Source organism: Buteo buteo, chromosome 13 (assembly GCF_964188355.1).
Source record: "Buteo buteo chromosome 13, bButBut1.hap1.1, whole genome shotgun sequence".
NCBI classification, from domain to species: domain Eukaryota; kingdom Metazoa; phylum Chordata; class Aves; order Accipitriformes; family Accipitridae; genus Buteo; species Buteo buteo.
In genome coordinates, this window is record NC_134183.1 from 39,238,737 (window position 1) to 39,254,773 (window position 16,037).

General features: G+C 47.8%; 1 protein-coding gene across 4 annotated transcripts; it reads left to right on the forward strand.

Annotated features, from left to right (window-relative positions):
- The first annotated feature begins 1,468 nt into the window (after positions 1–1,468).
- Positions 1,469–14,589, forward strand: LOC142039276 (mitotic-spindle organizing protein 2B-like). 4 transcript variants are annotated; one of them, XR_012652854.1, is made up of 5 exons: positions 1,469–1,744; positions 1,829–1,974; positions 9,366–9,509; positions 13,110–13,238; positions 14,366–14,589. XR_012652854.1 is itself a non-coding variant. In XM_075045791.1 (4 exons), exons 1-4 carry the CDS (start codon positions 1,590–1,592, stop codon positions 14,524–14,526), a joined length of 606 nt encoding a protein of 201 aa, XP_074901892.1. In that variant the 5' UTR covers positions 1,476–1,589; the 3' UTR covers positions 14,527–14,589. The 4 variants fall into 4 exon arrangements, 3 of the variants coding, with proteins under 3 accessions (XP_074901894.1, XP_074901892.1, XP_074901895.1); XM_075045791.1 differs by lacking the exon at positions 13,110–13,238 and having other exon boundaries at positions 1,476–1,744; XM_075045793.1 differs by lacking the exons at positions 9,366–9,509; positions 13,110–13,238; positions 14,366–14,589 and adding an exon at positions 2,056–2,898 and having other exon boundaries at positions 1,470–1,744.
- The last annotated feature ends 1,448 nt before the right edge of the window (positions 14,590–16,037 follow it).

Genomic DNA, 16,037 nt, shown 5'->3' on the forward strand with positions numbered 1-16,037 from the left:
CAGCTGCTCCCGCTATCAGCACTACGATAATTGTCCCTGCTGGGCTGGTCCTGCTCAGGGCTGTTAGCAGCAAGATCCTTCTTTTATCATCATACATCTCATTCCCGTCTTGGCAGCTGCAGTAAATGTCTGTCTGTTAGCGAGGCCGAACGCCCGTCAGGATGCAAGGTCAGGTCGCCCTGTGGTGGCTGATGATTTTGACATGCTTGCAGGTTGCTCAGGGTGTGGAGTGGGAGCATCTCTCTCCTGCGGCTTGATGCAGGGATGGGACGGGGTCTCTCATGGTGGCACCAGCGGGGGACATCCCTGCATTGTGCCCCCCCCCCCCCCCATTCAGCAGCGCAGCTGGTCTGTCCGTGGACTCTGTGTCTGCTGGGATGTGGGAAGCGGGGACAGGCGATCCCTCCCTGATGGCAGAGGCACTGCTCATTTCCATTTAGATAGAAGAATTTCAATCTCGGCTTGATGTCTTCTCACCACAGTGCGACTCAAGACCCAAATTTCCAATTTTCTTCCCTACACAACACCAGATGCTCTCTGCTGGCTTGGGAACTGAAGCACATTAGAGATGCTGCAGTCCAGCAGAGGTGGACAGTTGGGTGCGTGAACACGGATGGTTATCTGTGTGTAGCTCCACAAGGCAGCTGGCACATATAGTTTCTCCACACCCAAAACCGCTGCACTGCCTGCGGCCCAAAGCGCTCCCATTGCCTCTCACTAGCTCCCTTCCCTAGCCCTGTCCAGGGACAGGAGATTAAAACCAGCATCCAGAGTTGACCGCCGTGATACAGGACCCAGATCACTTGGGGGGGGCAGAGCGTGGTCACGCAAGAAGTCACCCGGATGACCACGACAATGAGGACAACCAGCTATTTCTGTCTTCCAGTGGGAAAAATGGAAGAAGAAAGAAGAAAGCCAGCATGGGGGTGAGGGTGTCCTCGTTCGCTGCCTACACCGAGTACGTGTTCACCTGCCCACAGATGGGTGGATATGGGGCAGCTGGTGATCCTCGACGTGGTCTCCTCCACCGTGTACTTTGCTCAGCTAAAAATGTGACAGCTTGCGGAAGAGAAGCTGGAGAGGGTTGGCGGAGGGAGCCACAACCTCGTGGGTGGTGGCTGAAGACTCCGGGACGGGCGTCTACACTTTGAGAAAGGGGGTTGGTTGGCTTAACTAAACCGAGAGGGCACGGAGGCCGCAGAGAGGCTCCTTCCAGCCGGCTGAGGGCACGTCCCGGAGCAGAAGGCACGTAAGCTCGGAGGAGGAGGAGTGAATTTGAAGGGCAAGCTGGGGAAGACACCCAGAAAACACCACGGCTACTGCTTCACGGGCCTTCACGGGAAGCAGAAAGCCTGCCCGGGGCGGGGGGGGGGTAGAAGGCAGCAGAGGAGCCCTCGGGGGAGCGGGAGGGTGGAAGAGGGCCGGGGGCCCCGGCGAGCACCCTCCCCGCACCGCCGGGCGGGCCTCGGCTGCGGCTGGAGAGCGGCTGCCACCTGCCGGGCCCGGGCGGGAGGAGCCGGGCCTGGCCGGGGGCCGAGCCCGCCGTCGCCGGGACCAGGCCGTGAGGGGGCGTGGCGTCAGGCGCCGCCATGTTGGAGGCGGCGGCGGCGGCGGGGATGGCGGCGGCGGCGGCGGCGATGGCGGAGGCGCGGCTGCGGCGGAAGCAGCTGCTGAGCGCGGAGGAGGCGGAGCTGTTCGAGCTGGCGCAGGCGGCGGGCAGCGGGCTGGACCCGGAGGTGTTCCGGTGAGCGGCGGGGGCGGCGGCGGCGGTTGCCGCCGGTAGCCCCGGTTTGCCGCCGGTTGCCGCCGCTGACGGCTGTCCCCGCAGGGTGCTGCTGGACCTGCTGCGCATGAACGTGGCGCCGCTCGCCGTCTTCCAGGTGCTCAAGTCCATGTGCGCCGGGCAGCGGCTGCCGCCGGGACCTGAGGCCGGACCCCCGGCCGCGCCGGCGTCGCTCCCCGCCGACACCCGAGGTAGGCGGCGGGCGGGCGGGGGGCGGACGGACGGGCAGGCGGGCGGGCGGCGAGCCCTAATCCCCGTGTCTCCCTGCGCAGAGCCCCCCGAGGACGGCCGGGCCCCCGCCCCGCTCCTCCCCGCCTCCGGCCTGCGGCCGCCGCGGCTGGGGGGCCGCCCGCCGCTCTCCCGAGGCCCCCCCGCGGCCTGCCCTCTGCCCCGCGGCCTCCCCGCGCCTCCCGCCGGCCGCGTCCCTCGCCCCGCTGCGGGGAGGGGGCCGCGGGCCGGGCGGCTGGGCCCGAGGGGGGGCTCGGCCGGGCCCCGGGGGGCCCGCTCGGTGTGAGCCGCGGGGACGGGACCGGCCACGGGGAGGGGGGGGGCTTGCGCGGGGTCCTGCGGAGGGGGAGCCCCGGGCCCGCCCCGCTGCGCCTCCTGCCCGCGCCCTTTTTTCTCAGTTTTTGTTCGCTTGAGGCAGCATCGGGGGGTGGGCGCGGAGGAGCGGTGCGGTGCGTCCGGGGGGAGGCTGCTGCAGTCGCTTGTGCTGGGTTTTGTAGCCTCCCGGCTCTGCCCTCCAAGCCCGTAACGAAGAAAAAAGCCCCTTAATACGCAATACTACCACGCGGTGCTGCTTCGCTTGTATTTAACTCGACAGAAAGTGCGGGTTTTTGGTACGTTAGGAATCCCTGGAAAAGGAGGGGAGCTGCGATGCTTCCTCTGCTCCCTCCCCACCTAGCAGCTCGGTGGCTTCTGCCGCCCGGCCATCGGTTCCCGTGCCCGGCAGATGGTATTTAGGTGGGAACGTGAAATGGGAGGCTGCGTGGGATTGTCAGCTAAAATAGGAACCGCTTTTAAATGTAATTATCTTCCGTTATTGCTGTAATCTCGGCGGACAGTAACAAATGTAGCCCTGAAGAAGTGCCGTATATATATTTTATTTTATTCCAAACCAGTTCTAATAAAAGTTTTACTTACTGCCTGAACTTCCGGAAGTGACTTTTGGCTGGTAGCTTGCAACCTCTGCGGATTACTTCCAAAAGTTTTTAAAAGAGGTAACTAAAATAAGTCTGCTGTCGCTAAGCTTGAATTCACTGTGAAAAGGCTCTCATTTCGCTTGTGCTCAAAAATAGAGTAGAAAGGGGTAATGGCCGAAACAGCAGGGTTTTGTGAGCATTGTCTGCGGTTGCCAAGAGCAAAACTGCACACCAAAAGCTCGACTTGCTGCATGCCCCAGCGCTGCCGTACCAGTAATGTGGGTGTGCTTGATCACCCAGCAGGACCCTAGAAATGGATGAGGTCAAGTCGAATTGTATTGTCATGTTCCGTTCTCCCTTCCTCTCTCTGTTTCAAGGTGAAAAATCTGTTATAGCTGATGGGTCTCTGTTGACCCACGATGAATTTTGAGGCGAAACTTTTAAAAAGTAATTGTCAGCAAGGACTGTGCTGGGAACACAGGGAATGGAGCAAGAAAGAAAAGGTTTGTCGGCACAGGTAACCAGAGCAAGGTGGGAGGGGAAGTAAGGTTTCCCTGTCATGGTAGTGTACTACTGCTTAGTCTAGCCTCACTACTGAGGCTGCCTTGGTGGTAGGAGGTGTTTATTCTTATGGCTGCACTTGTAAGTCTGATGCTAAGTCCCATACAAAGTGGAGTTGAAAGGCAAGATTTATTTGACCAGCTATAAGCAGTGAGTTTTAGGGTAAGGGTGATTATGCCACAATCTGAGGCACCTTCGCAATAGCAGAGCCTGCTGCTTCTGGTGTGGATTCCCACATGGTAAGTGGGTGAGAATCATCTCACTGAGCAGCTGAGGGCGGCTGTACAGAGACTCTGAGGAAGTTTGCTAACGACCAAATGGGAATTGGAGTGTGCTGATAAAGTTGTCTGGGACTCCATGGACTTCACTGTGAACAGGTTCCCCTTTCTCAAGAGATGCTCTTGATTTAAGAATTTCCTGCAGAGAAGTTGGTTGCGGTAAAGAGAACAGCCACACATGTGACTGAGAAATGACTCTAAATATGCACAGGGGAGAAAGACAACACCTGGCTGACTACTTTTTCCCGAGCAAAATGAGAAAGGTACAGTATTTGGATATTTTAAGTAAAAAGCACCGTGCTATTCCGGTACCATGTTGAGAGGAAACATCTCAAAAGAGCAGCAATTTTGAACAAAAGATGCTGTTAAATTTTGCTCTCTCTTCTCCTTTGTTGGTGCTTCAGGTGCGATGGGCCACTCAAACTGTGAAGGAACTTTGGTAAGGTTTTTGTTCCTGTCTGCCTGTTAATCTGGAGTAGCTTTTGTTCTCTCATGTATGCTGTTTGTGTGGTACTTCCTGTAAAAATGAGATTATTTTTTTTCTAGGACTGGGCCACTGCCATGAACTAGTTTTAGCTAGTAGTACGCCAGCTCAGGTTTGAAACAGTCAGATGGCAACTTGTTTGCTAATCAGTATTAAATTTCTCAAGAGGAAAAGCTGGAAACCCTAAGGTAGAGTTGAAATGCCCTTAACTGTTGCCTCCTACCAGCTTGAGGTGCTGCAAGCACCTTAGAGAGGCTATGAGTTTGCAGGAATTAGTATCTGTCTTGGGAGCTTAATTTGGTTGTGCCTGTGTTAATCCAGGATGCTCATTCTGCATCTTTAGCAGAGCATCTCCTGGTCCAAGATGGTGCCCAAGTCAGATTGCAGTCGTAGTGTGTCCAGCCAGACTTTCCTCTCTGTAGTTTTGCTTTAAAATGGACATGTTGATATCCTTGAGTGCACTGGGACAAGCCCTTGGACCCAAGGGTGAAGCGCAGTGAATTTCAGAGAAAGATGGCCTTAGCTCTGCACTGCTTGTGGTAAATATTTGCAGTATTAGTTTGGCCTTCAGTGTCTCCTGTTGCTGTTTTATTTCACAAGGCTAACATATGCCTTCAAGGCTGGTCGGTGCACTGAGATCACGGATCACACACAGCTTACTGAGACAGGAGGATTGTGCCCATCAAGCCACGGTTTCACTGCAGATGTGGTAAAACATTAAATGCTGAACTTGGATTTGCTCTCTTTGCAAGTTGGTTCTCTGTAATGGTGATAAAGGGGCCTTTTCTCTCATCACGCTCTCAGTCCTGACCAAATTCTGACGGGCAGCACTTGCATGCCTTGCCAGAAGTTTTGGTCTTGCCAGCTATGTTGGTTTTTTTTTTGTTTTCTGGAAGCTTGTGTGTTATTAGAGCCATAACTCACTTAGAATGAAAACTTCTCTTTTTAGTTTCTGTCAGCCTAAATGACTTTGCTGTCACTCAGCACCTATTGACATTGGCTAATTCCTTTGCAAATCAAATCACCATTAAAAAGCCAACTTTCTCAGAAAATTCTTTGAGCAGAACTTAAGCTCAGTGGTGGCTTATCACAACCTTAGTCCTGTGTCCTCATTTCTGTGAGCATAAGAAGTGCTGGTAAGACCTCATAAATATCAAGAAGAGGACATGTTTTGTCCAGCTGCTCTTGTGAGGATACGTTTCTGTAGCCTCTTGGATGGAAGGTAGATGTCTGCGCTTGCTGTGATTTAGTCGAAGGAGGGGCTATTTTAGCTCAGTGCCCAGCCTGACCTAAGATAGGCATCAAGGGCAAGTGAACAAGCTTTTGCAGCTTGAATTGCAGCTTTGTGCAAATTTTGGCTAGCTTATGTGTGACTCTGCAGAGCCATGTAACACTTGGAGCGATGTGTCTGAGGAAGATGTATAGGACTACTGGTTGAAGGTCATGAAAACAAGCAGGTGTCCAGAGAGATCTCTCAATTGATGGAAATTGGTAATGATGTAAAGCAGAACTGGGCCATTACTGCCAGCCTTGTTTGTGTTTTACTGGACCACCTTAGGCTGAATTAGGATTTGAACTATCTAGCTCAAGACAGGAGCTTGTTTTACTGTAGCCCTTGGAGGAAAGTGTGTTGCTGAAACAAAGATCCCACTAAAATCAGTGTATCTTCAGCAGAGTAATTTTCTCTCCTTAAATTGAAGAAACAACCAGCTAGCTCAGATTGAAGAGGAGGAGGAATCGCTCCTCGTTCACTGAGCTTTCTAATTCTGGGCACAGTCTAAGTCCATCATTCAGGAGTTGGGTAAGTGTTAATAGGGTGTCTGGGGGTGTCCTCTGGGCTGGATCTGTTCTGCAGGAGCGTTTGGCTTGCCTTGCCTCCTTTCCCTTTAGGAGCTGCTGCGGGGAAGGGGAACCAAAGCTGTATCTGCTGTTGGCCCCGCCACCTCTTGTTGGAAGATGCTGCTTCTGTTTAAGAAGAGGATGGTGCAGCTTCCATGCAGGACCAGGCATTTGGAGATGGGAGATTCCTCCTCTGCATAGCTTGGACTTGTGTCGGTTGACAAAGCCAGAGCTCTTTGCGCTAATACAAAGAACAGTGATTGTCCTATATAAGCTTGCCAAGCTGCTTCCCACAGTGTCCTTCAACTCTGCTTATCTGCTCTTTCTCCTGTGCTTCCTCCTTTGTCAGAAGACAGACAAATGGCTGAAGTAATCCAGGTCTCACTAAAGATTAGCCAAGACTGCTCTGCTTGAGTTTTATCAGTAACAATAAGATATCGGCTTAGGCTTCTCAGCCCATCATGGTGCAGGGAGGTTTTTTAAAGCAGCTGGAAAAAGACTTGTTACAGCTTTTCTGAACAACACTGTTGGGGGGCGGGGGGAGTGCCCCCTGGTAGTTGTTTCAGCTTTTTTTACAGCTAAAGCAACAAGAAGTCTAATATGAATGACTTTATTTTGCATCTTCCCATAGCATATAGCCATGGTGTTCTGCATGGAGCTGTGTTTGCTGGTATCTGAATTCTTGATAGCTGGCTCCAAATTCTGGTGTTTGAGTGTTGGAGCATCCATCTGGCATATTTAGGTAAATACAACTCTATGCAAGCTGCATTGGAAGTGATTCCTCAACTGTTGATTTGGGAGGGAAAGGGCTGATTTTAAAGAGAAGGGATATCCTGGGCAATTTCTTTCTGTGGATGTGAGGAGGTGTGCATACCCATTAGGACAGTGGTGTTGGTTTTGCCCTAGACTAGGTATGTGTATAGTTTACCTTTGTGTAGTTAAATATACCATTTTCTTACATATTATTTCCATGCTTTCCATTCCCATCAGCCAACCTTCAAGCTCCTGGTGGTTTCCCTGCAGTTTTCTACCTCTCTATTGACATGCATATGTCAATGCCTTGCTCTTTTTTCTAGGCTGATGAATATTCTTCGATGCTTCTCTCACTCTTTGCACTCCAACTGGCTTTTCCACATTGCCCACTTCCCCAGCCCAAGTGTCTTCCATAAAGTTACTTCCCAAAGCTTTGCCCCAGCTTATTTCTTGTACTAAATGTGTTGTTAACATGAGCTTGCCTTTCAAAATCCTGTCTCCATTGTGGGCCTCTCACCTGGTCTATGGATTTTGAGGCTGCAAGGAACTGTTTCAGCCTCCTGATCTGTATAGCAGGGGTCAGAATGCTTTCCTACTCTGAAACTCCGTGCTGCACTTAGATGCCTGTTGGAAAAGCCACTGAGCCCACCACCCGCCATGGGCTCAGTGAAGGGTTCATGGGCTGTGTTTTCTTGCCTGTGTGGAAAAATATGCTTTTGAGAATTGTAAGTCCTTTTCTGCTCCTGCATTTGTAACTACTTTCTTCCTGTGTAAATACTTAGATATGGTCAAGGTCTCTTCCAAGTGGTGGTGTTTGATTATTTCCTAAATATTCTTCCGTCTACTGTGCAGCTTGTTGCCAACTTTGTCCTCCCTATGCATTCCTCTTGCCAGCCTTGTGTTTTGTAGCTTTCCCTGTTTATCCCTTTTTCTCACTTCTTATTTCTTGCACTTTCTCTGTGTTGTCTGTCTCCAGCTGTGGTCAGCCTTTTGGTATGACAGCTATTGGTGCAAGGGCCCATGGTGACTGCCATCACTCTTGGGTACCGCTGGCTGGCCACGCCAGCTGCTTTGCATTCCTCTTACACTCCCCCGGACTTACTCAGCCTCATGTTGTCTCAGGGTTCATCTTGATGTGGTATTTGTAGTGCAGACTTCTGTATTAAGGAGATAGGGTAGCTAATAAGGCTAATGCTCTGTGGAGCGGTGGAAGGAATCTCCCCAGAGATGCTAAGGATTTCTCTTAAATGTGTTTAATCTGGTTTTTGTACATCATACGGTGAATTTTCCTGTTGGTTATACTGGCTATTATGCTTTAGTTGTAGATGAAATATATCCATGGGACTGGACTGATAGCAATGCATTCTTAATTGTGCCATGCACCTGTAAATGTTGTACTTGAACACTTCATGGTCTGTATGTCTTCCCTGAAAAAAAATCTGTAGAATAATCTGTAGGTGATTTATAGGACTAATCAAAGGACTAATACAGTCCTGATCATGGTTTTCTTAGTTGCTTCACTCATACTCAGTTTTTTTCAGTACATCGTCAATACTGCTCCAATAAGTGGATTTCCTAAATTCACTAAAGAGCAGTTAGATCGCCTTCCAGATCTTGCTAACTCTTACTCCCTCTTAACTCTTTCTACCATAAGCAGCAGAGTTCAAGCCTTTTGAATTAGAGGCCTTTTATTCTTGTTTTGTGAAATGATGGTCATGATAATTATACAGGGCAAGAAGTTTTATGTTTAGAGCATTCCTGATGTGGAGTTGTTGCTTCCCCTCCCCTTTCCCCCCAGGCTCCTGTTCCGGAATGTACTTTTTTTAATTTTAACTTTTCTGTATCGTAGGCATTTCTTTAATCCATCAGCAACTGAGTAGCTTCAGTTTATAGACCTTGTTCATCTTGTGGTACAGAAATTATGGTGAAGTATTTTCTGGATTGCAGGTGCTGATGTAATTTATTTTACAACTGATTAAAAAAATTCTAGCTGTACTGTGCCTTCTTGGATGGTTGAAAGTCCCTTGGTTAAAAGTTCCAGCTCGTTTCCTCTCCTGGGAGGTTATAGTAAATTTCAATACTCTCAAAATACAGGTGATGGGTAGTGTAGTAGTCTTTTCTATTCAGCAGAAACAGCAGTCAAACAGCTTTTGTTTCTTTTTCCTTATCCCAGGAATAACTTGCTAAAAGTCTAGGCTGGAATGCTCAAAACCTGACGTGGACCTAGTCCCAAAAGAACAGGTGGCTTCATTGTTCCTCTGAAAATATATTTTTCTCTGGGCAACGTGCTTTGAAAACTGAAGTCTAGACAAACTTGTCATTTTATGCAATCTTTACCTTTTGAATGAGGAAAAGGCTGTATTGGATGCTGTGATGCAATCTGCACTACTGTGTTTTGGGAAGGAATCTGTTAAAGACTTCCATCTGAGTAACCTTTTTAAGGGGGGGGGCGGGGAAAGCATTATCTGAGAGGTACAGACTTCTTCCATTCTCTTTTTCTTTTAAGCATGCTATGTTCTTTGCAGTGCTCTGCGTACAGTGGGAGCGTGTTGCAGACTGGCCTAATGATTTAGCTATGAGTATGTGGCTGTGTCCATTGGAGAAGCTGGTGGCTTTTGGACAGGCTGCAGTTCAAGAGGAAACACTGTGTGCTGATTTATTCCCTGAAGGTACTGGGATCCCTTCAGTAGCCTGGGTGGTTCTCTGTAATGTTTTTATATGTGCTCTAGGTATGATGGGCATGGATGGGCAAGTTAATGCAGATGGATAGCTAAAACCAGGACTTGGATGGCATTGGCAGCCTTGTCAACATGAGCAGGTAGTAGAGAGGACTGGTGATCTCTGGCCAGTGTAGGTCTCTCTCTGGTCATGCTTCCTCCACAGAAGGTTTGCAGGTTTACCTGAGGCTGTAAGGCTTCTTCTCTGCTGGGTATTTGAGCTAAACACTGCACTAGGATTTTTTTAGTATGTCTTTTCAGGCTCATTTTCAAGGTTGTTTGTTTTTTTTTTTTTTCTTTTTCATGCTCTGTGAAGCAAGTACTGACAGAAAGAAAAGGGATTTAGAGGGGTACTGTAATTGCCAGACTCATCATGTGTGGCTTTGTGGCAAAGTAATGAGATTTGAGTTTGTGAGTGACAAACTCATTCTTCGGCCCCCCGCCCCCGCAACCAACCAAAGAAACACTCAAAAAAATCTTACAGACTGAATAGACCTCTCTGAGAAGAATGAGGGACCTCTTCTCCATCTACTCTTTCTGTAATCTGTGTGCAAGAGAAGGGGAGGAAATAAGACTATCCCAAGTGTGGTGATGAAAACTAGCAAAATGAGGAGCAACCAGGAACACGTGAGAATTTGTAGGGAAAAGGCTGGTGTGTTTCATGTTGGTCAGTGGATGGGAGAGGAGCTCCTGTGACTGCTGAGCAGCCTTGAAGGGAACCATCTTTCCAAAGAGTGGGAGAGGTGAATGAAAACCTTGTCTTTGGTAAACCAGACACTTCATGGGTTGTCAAGTTGGTGGCCTCCCAAGGTAACATAGATAGTAGAGTAAGGGAGAATCCATCCATTGTGTAGATGAGAATGAAGTATTATTTCAGACAGTTGCCTTGGAAAAGGACTGTCAGATTGATCAGACTAATGCAGACCTCTGCTCTGGGAGGGGGGAATTGCTCTGTACCCTAACCTACCTTCAGACATCTCATTTAGATGCTTCTTACCTGATGTGTTAAACTGAGACGTTTGAGCACCTAAGGAGGCTTATCAGTATGTTGAATAGGATCTGGGACTTTGTTAATATAAGCTTGCTTTTGTAGTCGTATCTAGTAATGCAGTTGAATACCTAACCTGTTAGGAAGAAATAAACTTGTTGGAGAAGAGAGGAAGCTGTAAGTTCTGTGCAGGTGATTTGTAGGCCTGTGTAGGTGTCCACTTATTTTGTGTTCTCTTCTTTCTCCAAATCCTTCTCTTGAGATAAGTGTTTGCAAGAGAAAATGTGCTTAATGATCCTCTGCTCAATGCATACTTGAGGTCTTAGTTAAGTATTTTGGAAAAGTGCATTTGAAAACCATCTTCTTACTTTTTCCTCTTCCTGTGTTTCAAAACAATTCAGCTGGATTTGTTGAGACGTATTTTGCCGGTCTTACCTGTCTGCTTTACTCTGCCTTCTCAGGGACACTGCTTTAGCAGGGGTGATATTTTGGTTCTGAAGAGAGCCCAGTGTGTGTATTAGCTGTTAAGATATGGCAGCAGCTTTGAAGACCTGAGAACCTGCCAGTTTGTGTGGCAGAAGAGGACTACTTGTGATACTTATGTAGGGATGCGAGCAAGACTCTGAAGGGCAAACCTGGCAGTCTGGCAAAGGATTGGGTATAATGAGCTAGTCACATACTGGGACTGCTTTGGAGAGTGAAGTCTAGCCATGTCTGAGATTCTTCCATGGTCAGGAGATGATGGGATTTGAAGTGAGTCCCATCACTGTGCACACTTCTGGTGATTGGTCAAAAGGTGTCTCTTTAGTCCTCTAGGTAACGCGTAGCAATTGCAAGAAGGAGGGACTTCTGGTCTTACAAGTTTGTTTTGTTCACACCTAAAACTGAGTCTTTGGTTGTCTAGAAAGGTCAGCTGATTTACTGTGCCCAGTGTAAGCTCTACTGTGAGACAGAAACAGGAGCAGGATTTTGGAAAATTTAAAAGTACTGTCATGGTTGCTCTAGCCCATATTCACTGCCAATATGCAATACAAGAAATATTTTGAGATTGCTGCAGCCCTGATATCCCTGTGTTACAAGTAAATGTACCAATATTTATTTATTTATTTATTTTTATCAGTGGGAGGAAAATCTGTAGTCCTTGCTACTGCTCAGAGGCAGGAGAGGATCCCCTGGGGAAAGCAGTAGGTTGAGTGGAGAGGAGACTGAATGAGAAGAGCTTTGGATTTCCACTTCTGAAAGTGTATTTGGGGTTGGGGTTCCTTTCCTAAATCTGATGGGTCTTCACTTGCCTCCTGCTTGATGCAAGAAGGTGCTTCTTTCTCCCTCTGCTAATTAAGGATTTCTCTTCTTGCCCTGTTCCACCCTGAAGACTCCTGCCTCAGCCTCTCCTAGAAGTGGCTGTAGCCTTTTGGCCTTGGGTTTTGTCAGAGATGATCAGCATTAATGTATCCAAGTAAGTAGCTTGATCACAGCGGGTACTGCTGTTTTTAAATGGGGGAAGCTAGCAGTCAGAGGTAGGTAGGGCACACTTCTGCCACTGTTTGTGTGCATATACCATTCTTCTTAAACTATAGCTGGCTCTTGAGATAAACATGTAGCTGCCTCTTTTGGAGTCATCTTTGGGAAGGGAGGTATTTGATTAGGCTGTCTTTTAGCTTGTCTCTGGCATCTGTATCTATTTGGGCTGCAGGTGTTCTATGACAGCCAGACACGTCCAAGATTAGGACATCTTGTGTCACCAAGGAAAATATCAGTGGAATCCTTTTGTTCATCTGTAGTACTTGAATTACAGAGTTTGTGGTTGTTCAACTTCTGTGCTTTGCATTAATTGAATCTGTTATCTCTGATAGTGTTTTAACTGGTAGAAGTGCACAAACCATGCCTGTCCTTGCACACTTCCTGAGCTATTCTTGACTGGTTCATGAGTCAAGATAGGATGCTTCCAAAAATATAGTTGTTTTTTATGCTGTTTAAGTAACTGGTTTGTTTTACTGTGATTTTGAGGCATAGAGGATGGAGGGCATGTGCTTTGTCTGAGGACAGCTTCTCTTCAATAAAGTGATTCTTTCTACCCAAGTTGTTTCAGCTAGGTCAGAAGATCAAGGACCTGACTTCCAATAGTGCTTAATGGTACAGTTGTTTTGTATGTGCACATGGTTAGAGTTGTCGTACACAGGTTGTCGTACACTTGCACTCTTACCGGATAGATGCATGTGAGAAGGGGGAGGGCATTCACCTATAGAGATGTTCTGGATTGCTAAAAGCATCATGGTGAACTATAATGCTTTTTGTTCCTGCCAGTTTTTCTCTCAAATACTGTGAGATCATGTATTGCCTTTGTGCAATTTGTTTGTTTTCATGGACAATACTTGCATTAGTGAAACTGCTTAAAGTGCTTGAGCTACAAAGAAAGACTGCAAAGCTGATTGGCTGGCTTGGGATGATAACTGCTGGCAGATCACTAGTGTGGTTTACAATAATAGACTTTTTTAAGAGCACCTGACTCAGCTGGGATAAGTGAATATATTTCTTTTGCCACTCCATTCTGTCAAATTTTACAGATATGCAGGGGCCACATACTCTTATTTGGAAGTTCTCAGGTTGTCTTTCTGGTGCTGCAAGGTGTTAACCTGTGGTGTTGATGTGAGTCCTATTCTCAGACAGCTGCTCCAAGGAGACAGGGTGGTTTGGTAAGTAAACCAGACATATCTCCAGTCTGTGTGCTGTCCATAGATAGCACAAATGATCCAAGATGATGATTTCCAATCCATGCCCATGGAGACTCCAGTGTGTGGAGTAGCTGTTCGTATTCTGAAGGTTGCTCTGATTAACGATTGCTAAAGTGTCACTCTTCATTTTAAATTGCATGCATGTAACTACAGTAACTACAGCTCACTGTATTCCTGTGTTTTGTTTCCTCCTTGATATTACTATTTTTTTATGATGCTTCTTGGAGCTTGCTATCTTTAGTAAAAGCTGTGACCCTTTTGCCTCACATTTCTTTTATTTTTGTAATGTTTCCTAGTGTGAGTCCTACTTCTTATCTGAAGTAGTTCTCTCCAGTGCCAAGAAAAGTCAGTCTCCTTCACTTATCCCCTCCTGTCATTTGTTTGCAGTACACCTTAGCCTGTCACTCTCTCCTCTGGCTGAATCCAGCAGGGTGGGCTGTGTGCCCCTTGCCTCCCTCAACTTCTACCTTTCTACCCATGGCTTCTCTCTGCTGTGTCACTGCATTTTAGAGATGGTCAGTTGTGCCTACAGAAGGATAACTCTTATCTTCTGAACGCAGTAAGAAAATCTGTGAGTAGGTCCTGTGTAGGAGTCTGAGCTCCTGGAAACTCCAGAAAATGAATCCAAGCTTGCTTACCAAGTCACAGAAGTGACATGAAGAGAAGGGTTTCTGATCTGAGAATGTGGCTGCAGCGTTCAGAAACTTGAGGGACACTGGCACATTGGTTCACTTATCCCAGCCTTGAGGTGTTAGATGCTCTTAATTTTCTCCTTGAAGTGCTGTTGCAATGCTGGTGTTCCTGTGCCAAATAAAAGCAAGTGTTTAAAGAACGAAGTGGCTGGTTACTTCATAGATTAAACCTGATGAAAATTAAGAATGCTCCTACTGCAGCTTGTTTTGGTTTTGTGGCCCTGATACCTCTTGAGCTGAATTCACAAATTAGCTTTCTGTGCTGGATGCATTTGCGACATCTAACAGAGTTTTGCCTTTTGCATGATTTCTTAAGGAACGCTTGCAGCTTAGATGCTGTGTGGATGATGCGTAGGGTTGGGACTTGAAAATTAATGTATGTGTTTGTTTATTCAGGGAGAAATAAAACTAGTTCTGCTGTCAGCGGGACCCAGGTTCTCGCAGAAAGGAGCAGCCGGGAAGGATCTGCCCAGAGGATGCCTCGCCAACCAAGTGCGAGCCGGCTGCAGAAAGCAGGAGCTTCTGGAAAGAACAGTGGAGGAGGCAACAGTACCTAAATAAGGCATTGGAACTGATGTATTTTGATGCTTGAAATTGTATATAAACTGTGCTTGTTAAAACTGCTTGTGTTGTGTGTATTAACTTGACAAACATGATTTGTAATATATGAAACAGAGCTGTTGTTTCTTATTTCCAAAACTTACTTTGGCGACGCAAACTACTAGGGATTACCTGAAGGCACCTGGGACAAAGAAAGAGACATAAAGCCTAGAAAAGCCTGGAATAGTGCTGTCATGGTTTAATCCCAGCCAGCAACTAAGTGCCACACAGCTGCTTGCTCACTCCCCACCTGTGGGATGGGGGAGAGAACCAGAAGGGTAAAAGTGAGAAGACTCGTGGGTTGAGATGAGGACAGTTTAATAGGGAAAGCAAAAGCTGTGCATGTAAGTGTCATGTCCTGATTTCTCAGGATGATGACTCAGGTTTGTTGATTCTCAGGTCAGGATTTTAAGGTGAAACAACACCAGGGATCCTTAAGCTCACAAAACTCAACTTTTATTCACTCACAACAAGAATTGGCATGAAACTATGTCAGTAAACTGTGTAACGTGCTAACCATGCATCACCAAACATATACTGCAGGCCTTGCTTGTCTGGGGATCAGTTCAGGGAAGACAATAAGGAGAGTCATCCTGTTGAATCATGAGGCTCAGAGCAGAGCCCCTTGCTTTCTGGACTCTTTCTCAGAGAGGAGCTGTGGGGCAGCTGGATCCGCTCTTAGTCCCAGACTTGGTCAATGGTTTATGTCTAAAGGGCTGAGGTGTGGGGATTATGGAAAAGGGAGAAGAGAAAGATTTCACCAGTCCTGGGTCCAGCATTGGTTCAGTCAGCCAAGGGGTCCAGTTCCAGTGGGCTTGTGCACCTGAGGCTTCAGTTTGTGTTCTTTTATCATCCCTGCCCCTCCTTCGGGTGGGCATTAGGCTAATTAGGTGTCATGAGCAGTTTGTGAGCCTTTGGGCTTGGGGGTCGTTTGGGGAGTAACTTCCCCTTCCCTGCAGGGTGAGCTGTCCTGCTCAGCACATCAGCACTGGGAGCTGTGCACCCTCGGGCATGCCCTCGCCCTCCTGTTTCTGATGGTGCTGATCTGCTTCTTTTCACCTGGGGTTCTTTGCTAGGCAGAATTCCTTGTTATGCAGAGTTACTCATTAAGCAGAACTTGCCCCACCACAATATTTGAGACATTAACTCTTTCAGTCCCTCACAGCAGGCAAAGCAAGGAATTCATTCGCCACTTCCCATGGGCAGGCAGGTGTTCAGCCATCTCCAGCAAAGCTGGGCTCCATCATGTGTGGCAGTGACTTGGGAAGACAAATGCCATCACTCTGAACATACCCCACTTCCTTCTTTCCTCAGCTTTATATACTGAGCTTGATGTCCTGTGGTCTGGAATATCCCTTGGGTCAGTCTGGGTCAGTTGTCCCGGCTGTGTCCCCTCACAACTTCTTGTGCCCCCTCCAGCCTGCTCGCTGGTGGGGTGGGGTGAGAAGCAGAAAAGGCCTTGGCTCTG

Bases quoted from the DNA above. Each gene is read 5' to 3' on its own strand.
- LOC142039276 (XM_075045791.1), top strand. From the start codon at position 1,590: ATGTTGGAGGCGGCGGCGGCGGCGGGGATGGCGGCGGCGGCGGCGGCG. The intron at 1,745-1,828 runs GTGAGCGGCGGG...CTGTCCCCGCAG, and splicing joins CTGGACCCGGAGGTGTTCCG to GGTGCTGCTGGACCTGCTGC. The intron at 1,975-9,365 runs GTAGGCGGCGGG...TGTTCTTTGCAG, and splicing joins GCTCCCCGCCGACACCCGAG to TGCTCTGCGTACAGTGGGAG.